This window comes from Phycodurus eques, chromosome 18 (assembly GCF_024500275.1).
Source record: "Phycodurus eques isolate BA_2022a chromosome 18, UOR_Pequ_1.1, whole genome shotgun sequence".
Taxonomy (NCBI): Eukaryota; Metazoa; Chordata; class Actinopteri; order Syngnathiformes; family Syngnathidae; genus Phycodurus; species Phycodurus eques.
The window spans coordinates 17,982,312-18,007,716 of NC_084542.1; the positions used below are offsets into that span (position 1 = coordinate 17,982,312).

A 25,405-nucleotide genomic window follows, 5' to 3' on the forward strand; every position below is an offset into this window, starting at 1 on the left:
GATGGTCTGATGTTGGCTGTCTTAACAACCTAATCAACGAGATGCGAGCAGATAGCCCGCTACACCGCCCGAACGCTTGTTACACTCACATGAGCTACCCTCAACCAGAGGTCCTCCTAATGGAGCAAATGGACTGAACAGCAACGAGAGGATGGAGATGGTTCTGGTGGGGCTCATCTTGAGGGATAGTACTGTTCCAGTCTACAATTACATCCATCCTACTCCCCCCCCACCCCCTCCTCCCTCTGCTCCACCCCTAACAACCCCCCCCCCCCCCCACCACCACCCTCCTGAACCTCCCTGCCTCTGCCAAAGCCTTGGAGGAGTAGAAGAAGGAGGAGGAGAAGGAGAAATGGGGCTCCGACGCTTTGGACCGAGCCAACCACGAGGGGACTGAAACACATCTGCGCCACTGAACGGCCCGAGCCATTTCCACGGCGCATTAACGTCCGTACAACACGTCGGATCACGAGGATGCGGAAAGAGGGGCTCTGGATAAGGGCCGTCTGTTTTGAACTCGGGGTCGTTTCCAAAACAAGAATCGTAAGCAAGTACAAGTTTGGGCTTCAAGTTCTCATGAAGACTTACACCGGAGCGGGCAAAGTACACCGACTTGACATTATTTACGATCGGCGGGGGTAGCCGGTGATCGTTAAAACCAGTCAAGTGTCCAGATGTAGCAGTAACGCGAGAGAGGGAAGAAGGCATCAGCTGCTAGATTGGATTGCCCTTGGCCTCGGGGTTACACGGCCAAGCCAGCCAATGCGGAACCACGCCGGTTTGGCTCCTTAAAAGATCCTGTCTACTTTGTCTGATTCAGTAAGCGAGAGGCAGAAAGGGAGCGAGGGTCTTGCGGGGAGGGCAGCGGGGGGGCCGGGGGCAGCCTGGTGTTACTCCATCAGGCCCGGCCAAAAGAGCAGCACTTCACTCCCCGCGCCACACCATCTGCTCCGAGCGGAGGGGGCACAATGGATCCTCAGACGCAGAGGCACAGCTCTTTTTCAATCAGGCAAGGTGGGATGCTTTTGGGGGGCTATCCATCTGAACGCTTTCACTTCAAATGAATTTGGATATTGTCGTCGTCGTCACTTTTCATCAGGGGTTTTTCCACTTTTAAACAAACACGTCGAGATGGACCCGCCGCAGCCATCAACAGTCGACCATTAAGAAAGCCTCGCATCTCTCGATGAGACGTTTTCGTCTCCAATTCCCACACAGCTTGCAAATGTAATTGTGATTGGACTTAGGGGTGGCGTGCAGGGCTATTATTTTGTCATGATGGCGCACTCGCACCAGCTGGCTTCTGCAGTACGCGGGGACGCATCCCGAACGACGAATCACTGCTCCCCCAATACTTCCCATAGCCCGGAGTCACGAGAGCAGAATAGCCACTTCGCTCCCTGATTCCAGGTGCGGGGACAAGAATATTCGGAGTTGGACCGCAGACAAATGAGCGGAAAGCGATCGGCGCCATCTGCTCGGCCGCGGTGAACTTGAACGCGCCTCTCAAAAATGGCCGACAAGCTGTCGCTGACCTCTGAGGCTCGGAAAGAAGTTAAAAGTGATTCATAAATTGGGGCGAAACGATAAAGCGGGGATACACGAAAGTCCGCCTCAAGTATGCTCATCGATGATTAGAAAAGGTGCCGATTGCTCAGCCTGCCAATAGCCAGAATGTGTAAACGCGGCCATGAAAAGACCCAGCATCTGGCCCTGCGTGCTTGTTCTTTGATTGTTTCCCACTTCCTCCTAGTTACTGTACACCTCCCTCTGTCTTTCTGACTCCCTCTCTTCTCTCTCTCTCTCTCTCTCATCCCTCCATCGGGAACCGGCAAAAGCAAAGGATTATGGATCTCTGGAAAGCGTTCAGCCTTCGGTCAGAAGACAAGACAAGGCGAGGTAATGAAAGATAAACAGCTCGCCGCAAACACCTGTTAACGCCCGCTTCAAAAGAAAAGACAGGGGAGTGTGTGGGGGGGGGGGGGGAGATGGGGGCGTTCGCAGGGAGGGAAAACAAACACGCAAAAAAAAAAAAAAGAAGTATTTGGCTGCCAAGCAACAGCCGAAGGGCCCCCCAGGCTGTTGACAGATCTTTATGAAATGGGGGGGAAAAAAAAGAGAAATGACAATGATTGTGGGCTTTTTACTACAGTGATGGATGATAAGAGGAACGCAGGAGAAAACAAAAAGACAAGCAATCGCGTCTTGGCCGAGTCCTCGGGCGAACCTACAGTGACGTGCACAAAATGCAATAACGAGGCCTCCTGTAGCCTTGAATAAACACGTCCGCCTCCCAAGCAGGTAAACGAGAGGAGTGATTCGTTTAGCGTGGAATGAATGCTAATGACCTGAAGCTTTCTCAGGATAACCGGGGGCACGAATCAAATTTTCATGAGCGTAATAGGGGGTTGAGTAGCGTGGGGGCTAAGGAGGTTTATGGGAAAGAAAGAGGAGGGACTTGACGCTATTAGCCTCCAGTCTCCAGGGGGATTCGATATGAGCCTCCCGCAGGGGAAGGCTTCTTTATCCACAGGGCACTCGTGGAGTTAAACTATAAGCGAGGACGCAGAAAACACTATTTTTTTTGTGTGCCGAGTTCTAGGATGCTATCTGCGTCCTTGTTCGTTCAGGACTTTTTTTTTAACAAAAGAAATTGGGACTTAATCTGTCTGAGTAAGCGATATGAGATAAGAAAGCTTGGAAAGCACTTACGCTGTGCAAGATGGAAGAAAAGCCTGTGAGAAGGTGAGCCGCGGATGTAAAAATAAATACTAGGATGCGGCAAAGCGGGAGGGGAAGTGATTCATCGACACTTTTGCTGCTTCTTAGCAGTCTCGAAAAGAACTTCGCCCTTCACGCTCCGGACGCACACCTGTGCGAGCACCGACGCGACACATTAACATCGACAAAGGATACATTGCTGCCCGAGTAAGGCGAGATGTCAGACATGTCCTGCAGGTCGCCACACTCGGATTTGATGAGCGACAAGGAGAGTCCGTCCGCCGTGCTGCCAGGGTGTGCGGGCGAACACGAGCGATGGTGGTGCCCCAGGTGGTGGCCGGACGCCATCTTGGTCCTCAGGCTCGTGGTCTCCCGGGACAGGTCCACGGAGTCCGGCGAGGAGCGCTCCTTGCTCGGGTAGCCGCCCGTGGGTGGGCCCAGGGGACTCTGGAAGGGGTAACCCATGAGAGGCAGGGGAAAGGGGTGTCTGAAGGAGGGCGGGCTGAACCCCATTGAGGCAGAGAGTGACGAAGGGTGAAGAGAAGGATGGTGGTGACCCCCGTGGGCGCCCACAGCTGAGGACTGGTGGTGGTGGTGGTGATGGTGGTGGTGGTCACTGGGCGTCTTCCTTACAACTAAGGGCAGGGCCTCGGTTTGGTCATTCACCGGACCGGGAATCCCGGGAATGCCGGCGGCGAAGGAGTCCAGCGGATTGGGAATGATGACGTCGCCGAAGCACTGCAGCCTCTGGTTGGTGGTGTGGAAGTTTGGGTTGTCCCCGTTGACTGCAGAAGAGAACCTTTCCGGGGGTAAGGAAAGCGGGGGGAATGCCTGCTGGGGCGTAGGGCGCGGGGGCTTGGCGAACACCTTGACGACAGTGTCCACCACCTGCGTCATAGCCGAGTTGAGTTCCTGCTTCAGCGTTTCCGCCAGCTGTTTACCTTCGGCGTGCACGGAGGCGCCGGGGCCTCCCTGCCCTTTGCTGCGGCCGATCGCATCTCGTCTCGTCGGCTTGTCTCCGTCCCCCAGGAGAGCCTGCTCTCGAAGCAACGCCCGCGCCCGATCCAGGAAGTGGCCGGGATCCAGGTCGGGCATCTCGTTGTCGGAGCGCAAGTCCTCGCCGCCCCGGTCGTCGGCGCCGTTGTCGGACCTCGCCGGGCTGTCCTCGGACAGGTTTCCTATGTCGTTGTGTTCGGAGTCGTCGGTGGAGTCGTAGATCTGGAAGAATTTCTCCTGCAGCTGTCGGAGCTGCTTCTGCATGTCCTCAAGCTGGAGCTTCAGTTGTCGCCGCTCCTCCTGCTTCTGCTCTTTCCTCTGACAGACCAGCTGGGTGAAGCTCTGTTGTTGCTGCTGAGGCAAACGCTGCTTGCGCTTATTCTCCCGGCTGCCGCCTCCGCACACCTCACCCGCTCGCGGGCTGCCGGGCCCGCCGGGGCCCTGGTGCTGGGACCGAGGAGGCGGGCACTCCAGATCCATTTCCCGCTCGCCGTCCATGTCGTGGTCGCGCTCGTGGCGAGAAGACGGCGGCACCGGCACACTCGGGGAGTGGCTCATACCGCGAATGATGTTCTCCACGCGCGCTCGCTTGGCGCGCAGGTGCTCGTTGTTGAGACGCTCGATGTCGAACGCGCCCAGGCCGGGGGGCCGGCCGAAGGGCGACAAACATTCCTGAGGGGAGCTCTCTTGGGAGGAGTTGCTGCAGGCGTCCTCCTGGGGAGCGTCGGAGCTCGTATTCGAGAGCCCCGATCCCGGGAAGCCGTGGTCGCCTCTGTCCGCTCTTTCCGGCCCGCCGCCGTTTTTAGCCAAGTTGTTCTTGAGCAACTGGGAGATAATGGTGGTGCCGGGGAAGGGCATCATGGCATCCTCGTACGAGTTGGCCCGCTTCAGCAGCTTCCGCAGCACGTTGGACTTGGAATCGCCGTCGCCGGCCGAAACCACGCCAGGCCCTCCGTGCGCCTGCACGACAGAGCACTCCATGGGGTCGCCGTCTGATCTGTGGTGAGAGTGGGCGCTCAGAGAGTTCATGGCACTAAAGATGGCCGCTTTGGCGCGCGCAATGCTATCGGTGGTCGCTGTCGCTGCGGCGGAGGCGGCGCTGCCCACGGTCCTCTTCACGCCGATGTCCACACGTCTTCGCTTGGTCTGTCTGTTCAGGAGGGAGTCGCTGTCATGGTCCGGCATCACGGGCTGCTGCTATTTGGCCATATCCCGCAAAACCGCACGCGTCTCTGCGAGCGAAGGCTCTGAGCACCTGGGGAGGGGGCGGGATCGGAAAACACGCATTAGAGCGACGGGCGCACTCAAAAGACTTCCATGGCGAGAGACGTCGCGGCCTTCCGCACTCGGGTACAAAGCGTGCACCCGTCGCGAGCGGGCAAGCGTTGCCCCCGGCGCAATTTGACCACCCGGCGGGCGATGGGAAACGAGCGTCGGAATTAGGCCTCGGCCTCCGCGTTCCGGGGCGAAGTCCCGTGTTTTATCCCCGTCGCGTGACGCTGAACCAGTTCCCACGCGACACAAAGCGGCATAAAATTAGGATAATGACTTAAGCGCTCGTCCTCATTTCCGTGTCGCTGTCGTGCGTGCGAACGTAGGCGCTAGTAATCAGGAGGGTCACGTTGAAGGAAAACGGGGTTAAGGTGAAACGCGCCAGGGAAGCCGGCGCCGATCATCCCGCTGATTTCCAAAACTCTTCGCGTCCGCGTCGATCGATGAGCCCGCCGCATCTTCGATAGGCAACGACCGATTGTTCAAGAAAAGCAAAATAGGCCGATTGATTTTGGCGCCTGCGGGAGCTCACGGCCGCGTGCTCTTATTTTTGGGTTTGCTTCGGTTTTGGTGCCTTTTCATCTGGCAAGGGCGCTTAATTCTGCTCGAGCCAATAGGTCGCGCCGCTCAAACTGGGACTTAAAGCGCTCTTTGCACACACACGAAAAGCACAACGGTGGCCGGCGTCCACAGACAAATAGAAAAATGCATAAAAGGTCTTTTGATACGTCCGAAAATATCTCGTGAAACTGTCGAAGAATTTTGTGAAACACATTACGGTTGGACATTTTAAGAACAAAAAATGAAGTATACTCATTTATATTCAATTGCTGCCACTTTAAAAACAAAAGATTTAGAATCAAATGGCAAATTAACTGAAGTGGAAAGCATTTACATTTTACTGTGTGCCTTTTTTTTAACATTTTTTTTTTCTTAAACACACTGTTTTGTAACATGTACTTTTTTTTAAAGGCAACAATCATTTTCTGTAATTTGGGGGGCAACGCTGAAAAATAGAAATGAATAAAAACAAGAAGAAGAAATTGTTAGTTGCCGCTAAGCGATGGTCCAGAATGAAGAATTGGATGTTTTGCGTTTTTTTTCCAATGCGTTGGGCCTTGCAGCACTGACGCGACCGTTAAAGAGCTCGCGAGGCACAATTTGCTTCTCTTGCGGACACAAAGGGAAGAAAAAGGGAAAAAGGAAAAAAAAGAAAAACAAGCCATCACCGACAACACTAACAATGGAGCTGCAAATAGTCACCGGCACGTAGGAGCACCTGTCTTTTGGGAGCCGGCACCTGTCTGGCGCTACGCGCGCGCGCGCACACACACACACACACGCTCACACTCACGCACACGCTCACACACACACTCTGAAACGATTAAAAACCTTGAGGAACGCAGCACAATTTCAATTTTTTTGCCAACATTAAAAACTTCAGGTGGGATGCTCCAAAATAATAGTCGTCATAATAATAATAATAATAATAATAATAATAATAAATGCTAAATACAAAAGGAGTGACAGGCCACCAAATACTGTCAACATTTCCGAGCGGACCGGAAAATCGCACACGCACGCGCGCCGAGTGACATCGCAAGCGACTTTTTGCACGCGTCAAACAAACTTACTTTCAACTTCAGACAGGCACAAACAAACGTGGCCGCGAAATGTTTCAAAAGTGAAGAAGAACGAGCGCGGGTGAGGATGAGGATGAGGATGAGGTTTCATTCATTTGGACTTTTTGGATTGGTTTTTTTCTGATCGCGGACAAGTTACTTACCTCCGCAGATGATGATGACGACGACGAGGAGGAGGAAGAGGAAGAGGAGGGGGTAACCACAAAAAAAACCCCCCAAAAACCAAAAAAGAACCCCCCCCCCCCACACACGCTCACAGGCTCCGCGACAAAAAAAGATGGAAAAGATGAACGCTTGGAATCAAAAAGTCGCCGACGAGGACGACAAACAGGACAAGATGGAAGATGCTCGGAGCTGCTCGGCTGCCGTCTTCCTTCCTGGTCGCCCTCCGCGCGAAGAGCGGACGAGGGCTGCGCGGTAAGTGCGAGACGGGACGGGAGCGCGCGCGCGTGCGTCCGCGTGGCTGGCGCAGGCGGGACGACTGGGCGCAACTCCGGCGCATCCACTTGAAGACGCGGCTGAAGGAAGCCGGAAGACGGCCGGCGGGCGTGATGTCACCGCGGCAAGCCACCAATAAGAGAAGACCCCCCCGTGCCCCCCCCCCCTCCCCCGTGCCACCTCCGCCTCCTTCTGTGCCCCCCACGCGCTGAACTTGAACCGGGACCCCCCCACTTCATTTCAACCATCGTGCCTTATTTTTCTGCCGATGCTCGAACACTAATGCAAAACTTTTCGATTTTGATGTGTTTGCATGTTTTTTTTTTCTTTTTGTTTTTTTTGTCTTTTGATTCGTTCACGTTTATTTCCACGAAAGAATCCGCAATGAAATGAATTTGGGCGAATGAATGATCTTATTTTGTAAGCCACAGAAATGAAAACTCCGCGTCAATTGGGAACATTTTTGTCTAAATGTTTGGAATGTTCACCGGGCAGCAACAGCTGGCGAAAATGTCGGCCGCCGAAATGAATTCCAACGCGCGGCTCCAATTCGAGGAGTGTTTTTGTTTTTGGGAACGACATCGTCCCAATTAAAAGCACGCTTGCAAAGGAAGATGATTTACATTTTGCCGCTTATTCGAACGAGTTTCCTTTTTTTTTTTTTTTTTTGCGTGTCGTTTTTGCATTTCCCCTCCAGGTTGTGCACATGTTTTACGTCCAATTCTGCCCCCCCCCCCCCCCATCTTAATTTTCCACATGGCCAAAGAGGAAAAGGGTGAGGCTCCTCTCTTCTTTTCTCTTCTTTCCTTTTCTTTTTTCCATTCCGCAAGTTGTTGTTTATTTTATTTTTTCCTGCGCTCGAACCAAATAGAAGCAAGTCAGCAAACTTTGACGCGTGCGCGCGCGGCTCGACCCTCCCGTCTTATTCGGCCCCGGTTCTGCTTCCCCAGCGGGGCTGCACTTTGTCAACAAAAAGCCCAAATGTGTGCGCTGGTGCGGATTTATTGCGGTCTTTCGGGCTTTGAATGTCCTGACATATTTACGAGTGCTGGAAACGACGGGAAACGATTTTGCCCCCCGACGCGGCCAAGGTGTCATTTGATTGCTTTCACTTATTTTTAGCATTCTTATATAGTATTATTCGATTTAAAAAAAAACAAAAAACATTTCTATTCTTTTGATTTTGGATTTGTAATTTTGTTGTTGTTGTTGTTGTTTTTAAGAGACAAATTGCGAGAAGGGTGAGAGCTTCGTAGCTGTTTGTGTTTTATTATTATTATTTTTTTTTTTTTATTATTAGGAGGACGATGATGATGATGATGATGACGGTGATGATAAGGATGAAGAGTCGGCGTCCGACTCGGACACGGTCTGCCTGCCGATCAAAGTCCTTGGTGGACACTTAATCTGTTCCATTCGAGCACGACATGCAATCGTGACGCACTTCACCGAACGACAAAACTCTCGCGCGCTTTCTGATCATTCGGGGTCGCCTTTGACCTCCGCGCGAGGGTCCAAATCGTGCAAACAAGTCCCCGGACGGTGCATTGCATTTCGTAAGTGCACAACGGAGCCGCCGCCATAAACATGTCGTTCAAATAACATCCGCACGGTGCGTTGATATTCAAGCTCCTGTTTTGTTGCTGTTAAAGCGAAGCAATTGAGTGTAAAAAAGAGAGAAAAAGACACCAAAACAAACACACACACACACAAAAAGGGGATCGTGTCGGCCATAATTGCTGCGCTTCGCAATTTGCATCCGCGGTTGTTACTTGCTGGCTGCAGTGTCGCCGCCGATGGCGTGCGCGTGCCCGTGGGCCAACTTGCTCACACGCACAAATTCAGAGAGGCGACATGATTTGCATTTGTTACACAAACGCACACGCGCACACACACACAGCAAAGCGCATAATAAGAAGAAGAAGAAGAAGAGGAAGGTTTGTCGCGTCCAACATTTTTGGGGCTTATCCCACTGACGCGACAGTTGCATTTCATTCCCAGATCTTATAATCGTGACGTCATTACAACAAACCCCACAATGGCGCAGTGGAATGAAAGAAGACCAACAAATAAATAAGCCAAAAGACAAAAGTGTAATTCGCTTAAAGTCAAACACTCCCTCGGCATCTCGCGTCTTTTAGTTTTTGTTGTGTTCCCGCTTTGTCTGCGTGACGCGCACACGCGCGACAATTTCTTGGCGGGGTCCGCCTCTCACCTGGCAAGGTGCAGCAGCATGTTTTTCTTTTTGTCTTCTTCTCGTTTTGCTTCCTTTTAAGACAACTTTCAATCCATTTCCAGAATACGATTTCAGGACGGTAGCCTGTGAATTTCAATGATTATTATTGTGATTTGTGGGTGGCGTGAAAAGGAAGATGCCCACAGCAACAACGCATCAAATGGCGACCACTTCGAAAGCAAAAGACTCAAAAAGGGCAGCGGACGCACGTATTTACTGTCGTCGCTTTATTGACTAAAGCTGGCAAATTTCAAATTGGACGAAAGCCAAAAAAAAAAAAAAGTGGCCACAAAAGTCAACGGCGCACAAAAAGTCCGGAAGACACGAGGGCTTGGCTTATGGTTACGCTTGCGCGGCACTTGTTACAAATTGTTACTGAACATATTCTCGATGCGCTTTTTCGGAAAGGAACTTTTGAACGGATTCATTTTATTTCCAAATTGTTTCGCCTTTGAAATAACGAAGAAATTGCCGGTGGATCGAGAAATCAAACCGTCGAAAGGAAATCTGCTCTCCGCACACACACGCACGCACACACACATGCGCGCGCGCACCTTCTCTCTCACACTTACACGCGCATACACAAATTTACAACACACGCGCTCACACACAGAAACGTACACACACTTTTTCACTCGCACTCCCTCACACACGCACACAAAGACTCGTGTGCACGTTACCACGCGCGCACACACGCAGCCATTCCTGCCCTTTCTTGCGCGCACACACGGCCGCGGACGCGAGAGCCTCCCAACGGGGAATCTGGCGGCGAGCGCGCGTCGACTCAAGCGACTCCGGGCTCGGCGGCAAACGTTTTTTGCGGCGCGAACCCGTTGCCGGCCTCTCGTCCGACCCGCGGCGCTCCCGTGACCTTTGAACCCGGCGAGGCCGAGGGCCGGGGCGGCGCTCGTCATCACGAGAACTGAGTTGGATTTGCTGCCAAAGGTAGGCGAGAATTAGTAGGAAGTGAAGTCGAATCAATACACGCGATTGATTGACATGTTGATGGAATTCCCCGAATTTCCTTGGATTTTGAACAAAAAGTACACCGGAATTCGTAGTAAGCAAAGATTGGGTCGTTTCTCGAACGAACGACTGTTGGTATATTCGGCACGAACTGCCTTGAAATTGTCACATCATTGATTTTTGTTTGTTGTTGAATATTCAGACAAAAGGTCTCACCTTGCGCAACGCTTGACGTTACAAGTTAATAGTTCAAATTTGGAACAGTTGGAGTTCAGAAAACGTGCAATTCATTAATTTGCACACACACACAAAAAAATGCCGTCAAAGACATCCCAAACTTGGAACGAGTACCTGACAGGTTAATTGTTCCCAATTCCAAACAAACGGGAGCTCGTACAATTTGTAATGAATTCCAAACATTTATTCACGTTTTACTGCTGATGAGGGAAAAGCGAAAAAGCTCCAATTAAAATTCTCTTCCTTTTGGTAGCTTCGGCGCTTAAATTGTCACAAAGCAAAATATTCCGCGGGTCTCGTCCAAATTGCGGGAAACGGCTGGCGGCGAAGGAGTTAATAGCGCCGCTGTCACGTCGCAACTGGAGAAAATCGGAACTGCAGAAAAACAGCAGGCAGCGGTGTTGAGATGAAATGCCGCTGCACGTGCGCACGTGCAGCATAATGACCCCCCCCCCCCCCCCCCCCCCCCCCCGGCACGTTCAAAGACTTCCCCCGCGGACGCGGTCGTCTGCCAGCGCGGCTATAAATCACGCTGATGTTGGCGCCGAGGGCAAGGCGCACCTTGTCCACTCCCGGGCTGAATAAACCAAAACATCCTGGCTCTCGTGCCGCCCGTCGCCCTCCAAGCACGACCCAGGAGAAGACCCCGCCGCCGACACGCACCCCTCCTCGCTTCCTCTCGTCCCTCCCTCCATCTCTCCGACGACTTCCTGTTCGGAGAGGTCGACGGGGGCCCAACGCAAAAAGCAAAACGGCAGGAAGTCCCGCTCCTTCGTTCCTCGCCTTGGGGTGCGCGAGCCCCGCCCCCGCCTCCCCTCTGGACCGGGGCAGCCGAGCGAGTTAGAACGCGCGTTGGCGAATGATCGCTACGAGCGCAACGAGACGTCAAAATTCTGAATCCGGGTGCGTCGGGCGAAATCCTCGCGTGGTCAAAATCGGGAAATGAGCCGGCGGTCGTCCGTACTCGGGAACGCGACTGGAAAGATCGGGGAAAGGCCCCGACGGCCACGAGAGGGCCCGTTTTTGAAGGCGCTTGTGCTCGCTCGGCTCGGCTCCTTTTATGTAAATGCTTGAATCCGAAATGATCTTTGCCGATCTCGGCCGCGGGCCTCGACGTCGACGTCGGCGTTCCGCAGGAAGTGCCGCATTTCTGGTTATGTTGACAACAGCGAGCACGTCAGGGCGGCCCGCAGGAGACATTCAAGAAAAAGGTGGCGCGAGAAGGGAGAAGGTGCAGCGTGTCAGGTTATCGGCTTGATTTTTACGACCTCGCCGGGAGAAGCTGAGCAAACAAAGCGCTCGGCTGCACTCGAAGGTCTTGTTAACGACAAACGCGCGCTCGGAATCGGCGTCCCGCCCGCCGCGTGTGTAGCTTGGCGCGCGACCACGCTGCTGATTACTTCCTCTTGAAATTACCTTTCCGAGTACAAGCGAAAACTCTCAACTTGGAGTTTGACGTCAATTTGGGGAACAAATGAGCACAGCACGTGCACGGCCTTTTCCCAGAGCCAAGGATCTACCAGCTTTGCTTCTTCTTTGGCTTTTTTTCCCCTTCAATATTTGTTCTAAAAGGAGCCGAACGTCAACGAAGCTCAGGAACCTTTGGGAGGACTACGTGTGTTTGGACCGGGGAAACTCTCGTGCAGCACTTAGCGCACTCCTGTCTCATAAACAGCCGGGCCGATGGCGAGTCTGGCCTTGGTAACCGTGACAACGGGGGCGGAGCCCCAGCGAGGCTTTCGTCATCTCGCCGGCGAGCGTGCGCGTCTCGCCGACGCGCTTTTGGACAGCGTTTGTCGAGACAGTCGAAAGCATTTTCACTCCCGGAGGCAGCGCTTCATACGCCACGCCGTCTGTTTGTGACTCACGGACACAACGGCAAAGCGCGCTGACGACTTCGCGCCGAGCGATCAAATTTGCGCGTCTTGTCAGACGTTCATGCAACAGAACGCGATGCAGCTCTGCTTACCTTTCGGATTAGGGATATTTCCGCGTGATCGTGTTTCAATCGAGTCCGGCGGTGGGACTCTGGCCGTCGCTCGAAAGGGACTCTGGATCTCCGCCGAGCCTAGCCGATCGAGTCGCGGGTGGAGAAACTCGCGTACATGAGAAATAAAAATGTTGATAACATTTGCCATTAAAATAAAGACGGATTTGTTGTTGTTGTTGTTTTTATGTTTTAATGTTTACAGTGGTTAACCCCTTTTTACAAATCTCGACAGTTATGAATGCGATTACTTAAAAACAGCACGTGTTGCTTTAGTCGGGACACACGGACGGACGGACGCACACGTCGGTACAAGAATAGCGCGAGGCGCGCTTCTATTTATACTGACGCCGTCACCGCCGTGTCCAACTCGTTTTGGGAGGAGACGCAAACGGCAATCACCTTTTTATTCGTCCCACGAGCACCTTCTTCCACTCGGCTGCGTTGTGCTGGGGTGTGCGTGCGCGTGCGCGTGTAAAGGCAGTTCCAAATGCTTGAGCGCGTCAAAGCGGCCGGCGCGTGTGCGGTGCACTGGGAATAAACCTTTTATGAATGTTTTTTTTGGGGGGGGGAGTCATATTTTGGGAAAAATATCTGTCACATTTTTGGGGGAAAAGTCCCATTTTGGTAGCAAAGTCTTCATTTGTCTTCAAAAATATAGTTGTGTCGAACATTGGCATTAAAAAGTTCTTTTTGTCAAAGCTTGCAAGCGTACAAGAAAGCATCTTTTAGGAAAACGTTATATCATCTTATGAGTATGAAGTCATAATTGTTTTTTATCCATTTTAAGAAGGGCATAGGCGGCACGGTGAACGACTGTTTAGCACATCTGCCTCACATTTGTGAGGTCGTGGGGTCAAATCCGGCCCCGCCTGCGTGGAGTTTGCACGTTCTCCCCGTGCCTGCGTGGGTTTTCTCCGGGCACTCCGCTTTCCTCCCACATCCCAAAAACATGCGTGCGAGGTTGATCGAAGACTCTAAATTACCCGTAGGTGTGAATGTGAGTGTGAATGCGAATGGTCGTTTGTTCGTTTGTTTGTATGCCCGTGACCCTTGCGACGATAAAGCGCTACACAAAATGGATGCATGGAAGAAGGGCATATTTCTTTTTGAAGACTTTTTTCGAAAGAAAAGTCCAAATGAAAATCTAGAGGAAAATCCAAATCTGTCTTCGTGTCCTGAAAATTTTCGGACATGATGACAGATTTTGGGAGGGTTGTCACATTTTGGGTTTCAAAAACAATCAGTCAATCTTTTGGCAAAACAAAAAGGCTCATTTGGGGGAAAGCCTTTCCTCTTTTCCCCCCAAAGGTTTTAATCTTACTAGAAGAAAAGTCATTCATTTTTAATTTTTTGGGACAGTCAATTTCAATTTCGCAAGGATTTGAAAAAACGTTTTTTTTTTTTTTTTTGGGGGGGGCGGGGTTGAGATCATAAAGTTGTTTTTAGCAAGAAGTTGCGACCTTACAAGAAAAGACTGAGGAAATGTTGTCATCTGGAAATAAAGTTGTATTATAAAAAAAATATGTTTTTTGTGTGAAATAAATGAGCGGTATTAGCAGTATGGGAAATGGATGAATTATGAAATAGATGCAAAACAGAACAACTGTTCCATTCATTGTCATTTACGTGGAATCTATTTTCCGTGTTTTGCAACACCCAAAATCTCGCAGCCTCGCCTTTTCCTTCCCGACTTTCACGAAGTGTCCGACCGCGTGCGCGCCAACAAGTTTTCACTTCAGCGCGCAGAACGACGATGACACGCGCTCGCTCGTCCGCGCCCGCTCCGCACAACAGACGGCCAAAACGCGCACAAACAAATCACGGGCCGCGTGTGTACACGCACGGTCAGCGTCTTCATCCGGAGGCCGCTCGCCATCCCTCTTCCTCGCAGGGATCTCCTCTTCCTGCCCAAAAGTCGATCTGCCGCTCGTCGTCGCCTCCCGGACGAAAGTGACAGCGACTGACCCGCTGACCCGTGAAGACACACAAAACACACTCACACGTACACACACACACACGCGTGCCCAACCTGACTCAGGGCTTCTTTTCTTTCAAGTAAAGAAAGCGGCACAATGATTCTTGTTTATTCAGCACAAGCTGAGCTGACTCCTGTATATATGTGTTTGTGTGTGTGTGTGCGTGCGTATGTGTATGCAGCCTCCTTTTGTGATTCCAAAGTTTAAAAAAAAACGACCAGAAGGATGTCCTCTGAACAAATACATGTTGTTGTTGTTGTTGTTTTGGCAAAGGTCAAAGTGGCCTCAGGTCTTCTTGCCTGAGAGGAGACGTAATATAACAATTTGACGATGATCACCTTCAGCCTGCAACATTAGACAAGACTGCATTCACTAAACCAACATGGAGCACAAAAACCAAACGAAATACAAGTAGACATCCTCACAGATTTAAAAAAAAAAATAAATAATATATATATATATATATTCCATTTTGTTTTCTTTTTTCATTTTTTTTCATTTTTTATTTGTATTTTTGGGGGGTGAAGAACCAACCCCAAAACGCTGACTGCCAGTATATCCCCACACATTGCAGAATGTTTTGGGAAAAAAAGGAAAAAAGAAAACATTCCATGCAATTATAACGGCTGTCAATTATCCACGGATTTTCGCTATTCATGGTCCGGCCTGGTCGTTCCCCCCCACCCCCACTGCGCACTGTATACTATAATTTACAAAAAAAAAGAAAGTTGACCAATCAATGCACAGCAGTAGTGTCAAGCTCCGCCCTCCGCAAACAAACTGTACCAAACTCCTGCAAACACGATGAAATGAAAGTGAAAGTGGAACAGTACAGCTTGGATATTTTGGGTTCTTTTGCAATAGAACCACCCCCTCCCAAAATAAAATAAAAAAAAACTGTCCCGTATACTGAGCCGCATCGAACCGCTGGGCGGAAATCAGCCCTTGCTATTTGAAGCCCGCCCCAGCCATCGAAATCCACGCAGGCCTCCTCCTGCCCCACTCGAGGACATCCTCTATGCCTGACCCACTTTCTCTGTTGCAAAGGGAATCGCGAGATTACGGGATGCTCACTTAAGAGGGCAAAAGTGGCATCCGCTAAGCGGAAGATTATCCGTTAAAAGGAAGCCGGACGGCCTCGGAGACGGATGGAGAGATTGGCAGACGAGTCTCGGCCAGTTTGAGTCAGTCGCATGCTGATGAGAAGTGGGAGCGGCTGAGGGTTCATCGCGATAAAGTGTGAAAACTCCAACAAGACGTGATGGAAAGTGGAGATGAGTGAGCGCACGAGTGGAGGAAGGCGGAGATAAGGAGGGGACAAAGAAGGAAGGATGAGGGCTGTGGATGGATTATGCAGGAAAAACACGCAAAAAAAAACAATTTTGCTCTGCATGTTGCTTTACGCCAACAATGTAGGCCAGGGAGAAGCCCCTGTCCATACGCTGGTTATCATGTAGGACTTTCTCAATTTTTGTATTTTATTTTTTTTTTACCTCGCTCTTCCACCTTTTCTCGTGTGAAGTCCACACACTCATGGCCCACAACGAGGCGTTCTAAAGTGGCCACTCCAACCCAAAGCTCCGGTCCGCACACCGGCTGGAATGTCGGACTTTCGAAAACAGTTTCCCCTTTCCTCCCGCTTTTGTTTGACGTGCGCGCACTCATGGCAGACAACGAGGCACTCTAAAGCAGTGATGTCAGCAGACTATCCACGGGGAAGATGCATTTTCGGGGTGCTGTTATAGCTAACCAGCTAAGTGGACGTGTCAGTCGTGCCGGATAACCGTTGATGCGAACAACAGCGCTTGAGTTCTTGAGTTGAAGCGAGACGGGCGACTCCAAAGTGCGACACGCAGGCGCAGGAAGACTGAAAAGATGAAAAACATTTCAACGCTATCGCCACAATTCAGTAACACGTAGTTGTCGGTGTTTCCAGCAACTATCTGAAACTATCAACGATCAACTAGCAACTCTTCAGCATTCACGTCGCTCCTGCGGAAATCGCATCACGGCTTAGAATACAAATCCACGGTCAACCATTTTGGTCGTTGGTGTTTTTCTTGGGGCGTTGCGTGTCGTTAGCAGTGAGTGAGATCAATCAGTGAGATGAAGCGCTTTCAGATAAAGAACAGCCAAAAGCGCGCGTCTCTTAAATAAAGCTAAATTAAACAGGTGACGTCTTTAAATGCCGCTCGGCCGTCATCCTTTAATGGAATGAGACCAGGCCCAATCGAAAAGGATGAAAAGGTGACGCTGGGATTTTTTGTCTTCTTTTTTTTTTCCCCCACCGTCTGCGGGACGGCCAAAGCCTTCTCCTAATGTAGATTGGATGTTCAATCTGATGCACAAAGAGAATGATCGCCGTCGCGTCCTCCTTCGGGCAACTCTCGGGGAAAAAAATTCAACAAAAAAACCACACACACACACACACACACACACACACACACACTTGGAAGAGTATCACAATGTTCTTTCATCCCTGAATTTGAGGGTAAATACTGTTTGTTGGTCAAGCAGGTCATTAGTGAGTGGCAGAGAAGAAAAAGTGTGTGCGTGTGTGGGTGTGTGTGCAATAGTAATCCCTATGAAATCCAGATTTCTCAATCTGCAAGCTCAAGCTGACACTTTAAATAAAATCATTCTAATCCCGCATGGTAAGAGAAATGAAAATGAGGAGATTAACGTGTGAGTCATCCTATTTGTCTCCCCCCTCTGAGACTGCCCTCTTTCCCGACATGGCAACATACAGAGACGCCAACCAAGTGTTCCTGGCCTGTGTGTGTGTGTGTGTGTGTGTGTGTGCGCGCGTGTGAGCGTGCGTGCGTCATACACACAAGGGAATACACTAATTGGTGGCTGATCCAATCAAATGATGGACAATGATCTCTCTTTCTATTAGCCCCCCAACCCCAAAGTACACAAAATGGAAGCCATGCCGAGGGTCTCCTCATGGAAAATAAAAAAGAAAGAAAGAAAACTTCCACTCAGTCAATAACGGCACAAGTTTGTTTTTTTCAAATGACTTTTTGCAAGCAGTGGCACAAGAGGTAATGTGTCATATGCATAAAATTGGAAAATCCATAATGTTGGTGTGTCCCCATGTCGTCTGCTCGTTTTGCATATTATTAACCAATCGAACGGGTTGGAAATATCTTGACAAACAAATCAATTAACTCTCCTGAATGCTAAACTGAAAAACACATCTCATCAAATAATATGAAATAGAGATACATCATTCGAAAAGTGACCTGATCCCCGCGACACATTCAAAGCGTCAACAACTTTCTCGGGCGCTTGAACTGACTGAGAAGCGTCGCGAAACTCCGCCTCCTCCCTGTCTCGCTTCAAGATTGAAAGTCTGGATGTTTTTTTTAGACTTGAACGAGTGAGAATTGTTTTGGTAGATGTATTTGTGTTAGTCTGTTTTGTTTCGCTTTGGTGCAGAAGGAACTGGTCAGCCGCGAAGCTAAGCAGATGTGCACATTCCTTTTTAGTCAAATCGTTCATATATTCTTTACTTTATCGCTCACGCAAACAGATGCCTTAATACACAACAAAAAAATACACAATGAATACCAAAAAATATATATTTATGAAATATATAATATATACAATGAAATCGAATCGGCTCCGTCCAAGAAACAATAAATGTCGCTGATGTTCTGTAAACACGTTTGCACGTAAACATGGAAGTAGGTTAAGCAGGCCGGGGCCATCCCACCTCCTCATGCCCCCTCGCACCCGGCCCGCGGCCCGCGAGCGGCGAGCGGCGCTCCGCAGAGGTGGCGGGCGCGCACGACGGCAAAATCTTCCGGGGACATCTGGCGCAGGGAGCAATTTGCCGCTCGCTTTTTTTTCCCCAGCCGGCTTCGTGACCCGCGATTCTCTCGCATGAGCGGCCGAGAACTATGCCGGGGTTTAGTTGAGCCCCCTGCGCCGGGGCCGGGGAGACCCCGTCGGGAGCCGCTTTTTGTGGACACTTCAAATTGCTCCCGTTTTGCGCTCTTCTCTTTGTACGACACGCAACACGCCTTTTTATTAAAAAGCCAAAATGAGACTTTTGTTGCAGCGTTTGGGAGGGAAAAGGCTCGTATCGGCGCAGGTGTGCGGTAAAAAACAATGCTTGGACACACACACGCACACGCGCGCACACAAAAGGCTCATTGTGTGCGTCGGCCAGGCCGTAATCTGGGATTAGGTTATATTCCCATCGTGATGGCGGCGCGGGAAACAATGCTTTAGTCCACGCCAGGAAATGTGCAACAATGACGTTAACACCTCCATCCGACATATTTCACCATTACATTAAGTATGTTTCACTCTCACGCGCACACGTACGCGTGTGCACAGCTGAACGTTCCAAATCTATACCGATCGGGGAAATTGCGGAAAGAAAAAGATGAACTCATTAAACAACACGTACAGTACGGCATGTCAAATATATACATTTGTAAACACTTGCATTTCAGTGGGTGAGGGAGTTTTTTAAAAATGGTATTAATTGTGGTATAATTTGAAGAGCTGCACGCTACGTTGGGAGATGCTCGTAAAATGTGGAATTTATGACTGCATTGTTCACCTAATGTTGTGGCAGAGAGCAGTTATTATCATGCGCCTATTCCCCGACCATTTATATCCGTGTACACTGCTTTCCTGTGCGTTTAATGACGGTAATGGTGTATTTACGCATCCATTTGTCTGCGTGCGTGCATGCGTGTGTGCGCGCGCGCTTGCCCTTACGTAAGTGCCCGGGCACGTCCGTGTCGACTCACCGGCTGTCAGATAGCTAATCAGTTAGCAGTCACATTTTAACATACATTTTTAAACCTAAAAGTGATTTTTTTAGCAGTGTGAAAAATAAAAAGAAGGGCTGGTTTTTTTTTTTATTTAGCGATTGTTTTTTTTTTAGTGGGTGTTTTCAGTGCACGGGCGTCTAAATTTAGAGTTGCGCGCATCTACTGTAGTACCACGTTGTGCCACAATAAGATGGCAGCACTGAGCGCTACTGGAAGAGATACAGCAGAATTACCAGCGAGACGAAGAGGCAGAGACGTAAATAATAGTAGCCCGTTCCCACCGAGCCGAGAGAATATTTGCCTGTGAGTTACGTTCTATCTTCTGTTTGTACGTGTTGCTGCTCCGTGTGTGTTAAAGTAGCAGTCGTTTGAAAGTGTCGAAACCACCGTCGCGTTGATGCTAATTTCCGTTAGCCCATCTATGACGTTTTGCATGATATGTTAGCGTGAAGCAAGTGCACTTTCAAGAGACGAAATGAGATGATTCGGGTGTTTTAATCTTTCAAATGTGTTTAGAGCAGGGGTCTCAAACTGGCGGCGTTAAAAAATAAAAAAGACCAGAAGATTAGATTATTTTTTTTAAATTTCTAATTTAAATTGCGCGCGCGTGTAATGTGCGCCGAGGCTGCGGCCCATCCCGAGTCAGACTCTGCCTCCAGCGGCCCCAAGGTGAATTAAGTTTGAGACACCCCTAGGAAACGATACAAACTATATTTTAAAAACGTTTTTGATACGGTCTGTCTTATTGACAGATTTTGTGAGTGCGTCTGGAAGTGATGGCTTACGTTAAACAGGGGTTGACTGTATTTGCGATGACAGGCTGTAGATGCTAAGCTACAAAGGCTAACATAAATAGCGGGGGCGAGGTGGTGGGCGCCTTTCCGTGGCTCGTACGGTGATCTGGCAGGTCGCACTTTGATGCTCCGTCGCCCGGCGGTTCGAGCGGACCCGTCCCCGGGGCGCGGGCGGTACGCGCCCCCGACGGCCGCACTCGGCAGATGGCCTCAAAGCGAGGGAGCGGCGACACCCAGCCAACGCAACCAGCTTTCAAGCACAGCGTCAAGGGCGGCAAAGGGCCCGTAAATATTTCATACAAACACTCGGAAACGGCGCGTGTGCGTGTGTGTGTGTGTGCGTGTGTGTGTGCGCGCACGCGGGCCTGGGCCAAATCAAAGGCACGGTGGCTGACCGGTGAGCACATCTGCCTCACATTTCTGGGGACCGGGGTTCAAATCTGGCCCCGCCTGTGTGGAGTTTCCATGTTCCCCCCCCGTGCCCGGACGGCTTTTCTCCGGGCGCTCCGCTTTCCTCCCACATCCCAAAAACGTGCGTGCTCGGTTAAGTGAAGACTCTAAATTGCCCGTCGGTGTGAACGTGAGTTGTTTGTTCGTATGCGCCCTGCGATTGGCTGGCGACCGGTTCAGGGTGTACCCCGCCTCTCACCCCAAGATAGCTGGGATGGCCTCCGGCAGCCCGCGACCCGAGTGAGGAGAAGCGGTCAAGAAAATGGATGGATGGGTGAAACCTTGGCCCGCTGCGTCTGCTTCTACTTTGGAATCACGCGCTCAGGTGAGAACCCCAAAATGGCTGCAGCATCACTCAAATGTTAACGTTGGCAAACATCATCATGACTAACTCCGATTTCAAGTTTGTTGCTGTTGTTCTTATTCTAGTGCAAAACCACACCGAGGCGTCCCAACGCTCCCAACAAGCTTGGCCCTGAAGGCATCGGTAGGCCAAGAGTCGGCCATTAAAGTCTGATCTGGCTTGAAAGCGACTGCAGGACGGGTGACGTCATCCGTCTTTTGGTGCCGGTGCGTATTCTGGCAGTGATGTTTTGTACAAATTGGAGTCGTTTTTTTTTTTTTTTGTGGTGTGTCAGGGTAAGTCAGAAAGAGGGACACAGCGGTGGTCAAGTCGAGTCTCGGAAAAAAAACGAATGCAGCGATGATAATTTCGGCATGTTAGCATTGAGAGAATCTCGGCGATGTAAAATTCTCAATCTGAATTGTTATCCTGCAATCCTCGCCGAAATCCTGGCTCTTCATTTTCAAGTTTTGTGGAAATCGGCATTTTGTGTAGTTCTGCGGTTGGCGAAGTTGAGGCTCGACCGGACGACCGGTCATTCGAACTGCTCGAAGTGCTACAGGACTCTGCATCTTTTTGCACAATTGTCAAAAAAAAATAAAAATGTCCCGGTATTACCAGAGAAGTAGCAACCATTTACTGCTCCGTGACTGTTTTGTGTTTTTTTGTCAACGTCTTTCTGTCTCCAACGTTTTTCTCTGTGAATTGACCGTCTGTTGTCGTACTCGAGCGGCTCCGACGACCGGAGACAAAAAGACATACTTGGCAAATAAAGATGATTCTGATTCTGATTCCGATTCTGATTCTGATGTGGACCCGAGCCGCCATCTTGGCTGTCGGTACGGCTAATCAAACGTGCACACGAGCAACGACCGCAATTACGCTTTCCTCGGGCCGTATCTTGCGAGCGTAACCCGACGGCTAATAGCGCCTGACCCCTGCGCGGCTCGGCGGAGGTTATGCTACTCGCCGGGCGCTAATTGCCCTCTTCATCGGTACTCTGCCAGCGCGGGCGCCGCCCGCCCCGGGGGTCCTCCCGATGTCACGAATGCGCGATTAGCCGCCCTCGGGGGCTTTTTAAGCTCCCCCTCGTCGGGGTCTTCGGGGTTAGGGTTCCTCGCCGAGGAAGCCAAGCGACGACTTTTTGTCCCGCCTTCGAAACATGGAAACACCGATAAATGGAAAACCAAACTCATCTTTCATTTTTGTGCCCGGGCTGTCCACACCGAACATATATAAATATAACATGATCAATACTGTACGTCGGCTGTACTTGACTTAATCCCACTTTTAAGAACACCATCACGTTGCAAATATACACTACAAAAACTTACCAAGAATATTTGTCTTATTTCTAGTCAAAACTAATCTGATTGCTCTTAAAATAAGATTCACCACCTAAGAAGTAACTTGTTTTTGAACAATTTTCACTTGTTTCCAGCTAATTCTTACTTGAGGTCAGTCGAAAAAAGATTGTCAGTTGGAGTAAAAATGTTTTGTCTTACTGCAATGACAAATTTCTCGAACTTATTTCAAGTGAAATTGTTCAATATATTGTAGACGTTATCATTTATTTGCTTAGCTTGCGTTAGTGTTATGGCCGATTTTGAGAAAGGAAGATGTCTCGCCTTCAAGAAGACGACTCAGCAGGAATCCTCCGAGAGAAGGGCGCCTTGACCAAGGACGTGGCCGGGGTTGGTCTCATGTCTTCACCTTGAAACCCTCCCCTAAGTGTGTTGTGTCTTGTAGCTTAGTATGTTATGTCTTGTAACTCCGAAACCTCCCTATTTCAAATAAATACTGGAGCGACGGGAGAGAATGTTTCGAGCGTGATGAGAGGCTGTAATCTGAACAATCTCCCATACGTCCTCCTCATGAGCAAAAGAAACCAGCGTCTTCATTCCTTTTGTGTCCATTTTTATAGGTGTTGGGCGAGATAGATCCGACATTAAATGTTTCTTGAAACAAGCGGCAATTGTCTTAAAACGAGTTTCTTTCGAGGTCTTTAAATGTAATCAGATTACTTTCGACTGCACTTTAAGTTACATCGAGCGTGTGGCAGCGCATGGAAGCTCAAGTCTGACTGGGCAAAAAAAAAAAAAAAATCTTAACATGCACATACAGTACTGTAGTACAAGTAGCCAGCCAAGAGAAATGCTATGAAATGACAGGAAAAAACTGATTGGGAATTTCATGGAACAAAAATGGCGGCTGACTGGTTAACACAGCTGCCTCACAGTTCAAATCCAGACCCCGCCTGTGTGGAGTTTGCATGTTCTCCCCGTGCCTGCGTGGCTTTTCTCCGGGTACGCCGGTTTCCTCCCACATCCCCAAAACGCTGGCGACCGGCCAATCGCAAACCTAACGAACAAATTGTCCACTTCCGTGCCAGAGTTCATTCAAAAACAAAAAAGTAAAGGGTTGATCAGGGAATCATACGTCGGATTTAATTGCACAAAGTTTGTTTGCCATTCTTTAGTTTGAAGCTGCCGCCGCCTGCCAGAGTGCCAAGTCGTGGCATGGGTGGTGGGGGGGGGGGCACTGCGGGAATTGGCCGCTGACAAGTTGAACTTGACACGAGCAATCCAAGCGACAAGCCAAAAGGACTTTCGGGCCTCCTTTAAGTTGACGTCTTTAGCACATGAGAGCGGCAACAAAGTTATCGGGCCGGGAGGGAGTTGAGATGAAATGTAAATCAAGCACCCCCCCCCCCCTCCCCCCCCCCTCCCCGGCGAACAGGTGTCTGAGAGGAATGAGAGGTTGCGCTAACTTGGCTGTCATCGTGTTTTCTGACAAAAACACGCAGCCTTCCAACGCCAAAGCGGCGTGAATTATACATCTATGGCTGTAATTCTCTCAGAGGAGGCGAGGCGAGAAAGGGGGAAGTGGAAAGGGGAGGGGGGGGGCGCGGCGTCGGGGAGATGAATGGCCGCGGCGCTCACTTTTGACGCAGCGCTACTTGGCTCGGCTTCCCGCCCGCCGCTTATTGGCTTTTCACAGCACATTTATTTCTTTGCTAAACAAGCGTCGCTGTCGCTCCGTCGGACGTGCGGCGCTGGCGACGTGAGAGGGGGAAAATTAAAAATTCATTGTGACTTTGTGTCAGGGGCAACTGGCAAACAAACAGGACGCTTGGAAAAGTCAACATGCGACAAAGTTGTATTGTGCAGTTTTTGTTCAACGGGGTCTCAATAAACGGCTTCCGGTATTCGTCCATCGAAATAAGAAAAAAAGAATGACAGCATTCTGCCACAGATTTTGCGGTTCACCATTGACAAGAGCAAGAAGAAGAAAAAGCAAAAGGTTTGTATGGGTTGCTGCTCTGTTTGAAGGCTTATCCATCATCTATGCTTATTTCTGTTACCCCATCTATGGCATTTCACATTGAAAGTTAGCATTAAGCTTGCAAACTTTCATCAGATGGATTTATATGGTTTAGTAGAACATTTTGATGTTGAATTCTCTTTTGTTACATGTGCCAGTCTTTGTCTTGTATGAAAACTGTGTAACTTCTTAAAAACATATTTGTAGTTATTTTTTATTATTATTTACAATTACATTAATTAATTTCTGTTTTTTTTTTTTTTTTTAAATCTATCCACCATTATCTTTATTGGTTACATACAAATTCATTCAGATGATGCATTCCGCATTTAGTAGTAATATTTTCTTTTCTTAGTTTTTTTAAAGTGACTTGAAGTGCGACTTTTGTAATCTGCATTCATTCCCCTCAAGGGAGCTTGGACCAAGGACTGTCCTCTGGTTGGGCTTCCAACGCCACTCCCCCCCCCCCCCCCCCCCTCCCCACCTCCCTGTTCCGACATAATCTCTCCGGGGGGCCGTGACCTCCGCATCCCCCCGCGTGTGGAATAAAGGGGGACCTGAGGCCGGGATGACAGCAGAAGTCTTGCAAGGAGTTCATGTTACCGCATGTCATAACAACAAGAAGCTACTGTTCGCCCAGCAGGTTCCTTGCCCCTTTGTCTTGGAGGGGCTGAAACTGAATATTGGCATGAGACAGAGAGGAGGCGGGGGGTTTGGGTTTTGGGGGGGGGTTCTCGTTTCATGTTCCCTGAATGCTGCGCGGAGCACAAAAAGTCACAGAGAAGATTTGTGGACCAAGTCAACGTAAAAAACACTTAAAGTGGCGCTAAAAGGCCTTCAAGTGTGTGCGTGAGTGCGTGCGTGCGTGGGCAGTGGCTTCGGCCTCGGTGGGCACGAAGAGGTCAGAATCTCACTTTACCCGCAGCTACACTTTCCTCTGTCGCTCTCGGCTCTGCTCCATTCACACGCGAGCCGGGCCCAACAAAGGAGACTGCGGGGGGGCCGCCTGATCCTCACGCACGCGCGAAGGCGGGCAGATAACGCCAACGCCACCGCCACCGCTTGACGGGCGCTTTGTGCTCGCCCGTCAGCCGGGTCCTGGCGCTCCTGGAGAAGCCTTCAGTCAGCGAACGGCGCGCCCTCAAATGAGGATTCACACAGCTGTGAAATATTGATGCCAGCGCACAAGCTGCTATGCGGTCCGCTGACCTTTTCACCCTCGT

General features: G+C 50.1%; 1 protein-coding gene across 2 annotated transcripts in view; it reads right to left on the minus strand.

The window, feature by feature from the left end:
• Positions 1-7,124, minus strand: part of LOC133417348 (prospero homeobox protein 1-like) — a 34,827-nt gene extending 27,703 nt beyond the window's left edge. The window contains exons 1-2 of one of the 2 annotated variants that reach the window (XM_061705067.1): positions 6,776-7,124; positions 2,917-4,972 (exon numbers count right to left, since the gene is read on the minus strand). In XM_061705067.1, the coding sequence (XP_061561051.1) occupies positions 2,917-4,902 (1,986 nt within the window). In that variant the 5' untranslated portion in view covers positions 4,903-4,972; positions 6,776-7,124. Of the gene's footprint in view, positions 1-2,916; positions 4,973-6,623; positions 6,638-6,775 lie in introns of those variants that run through there. The other variant, XM_061705069.1, reaches the window with a different exon arrangement.
• Positions 7,125-25,405: the final 18,281 nt, after the last annotated feature.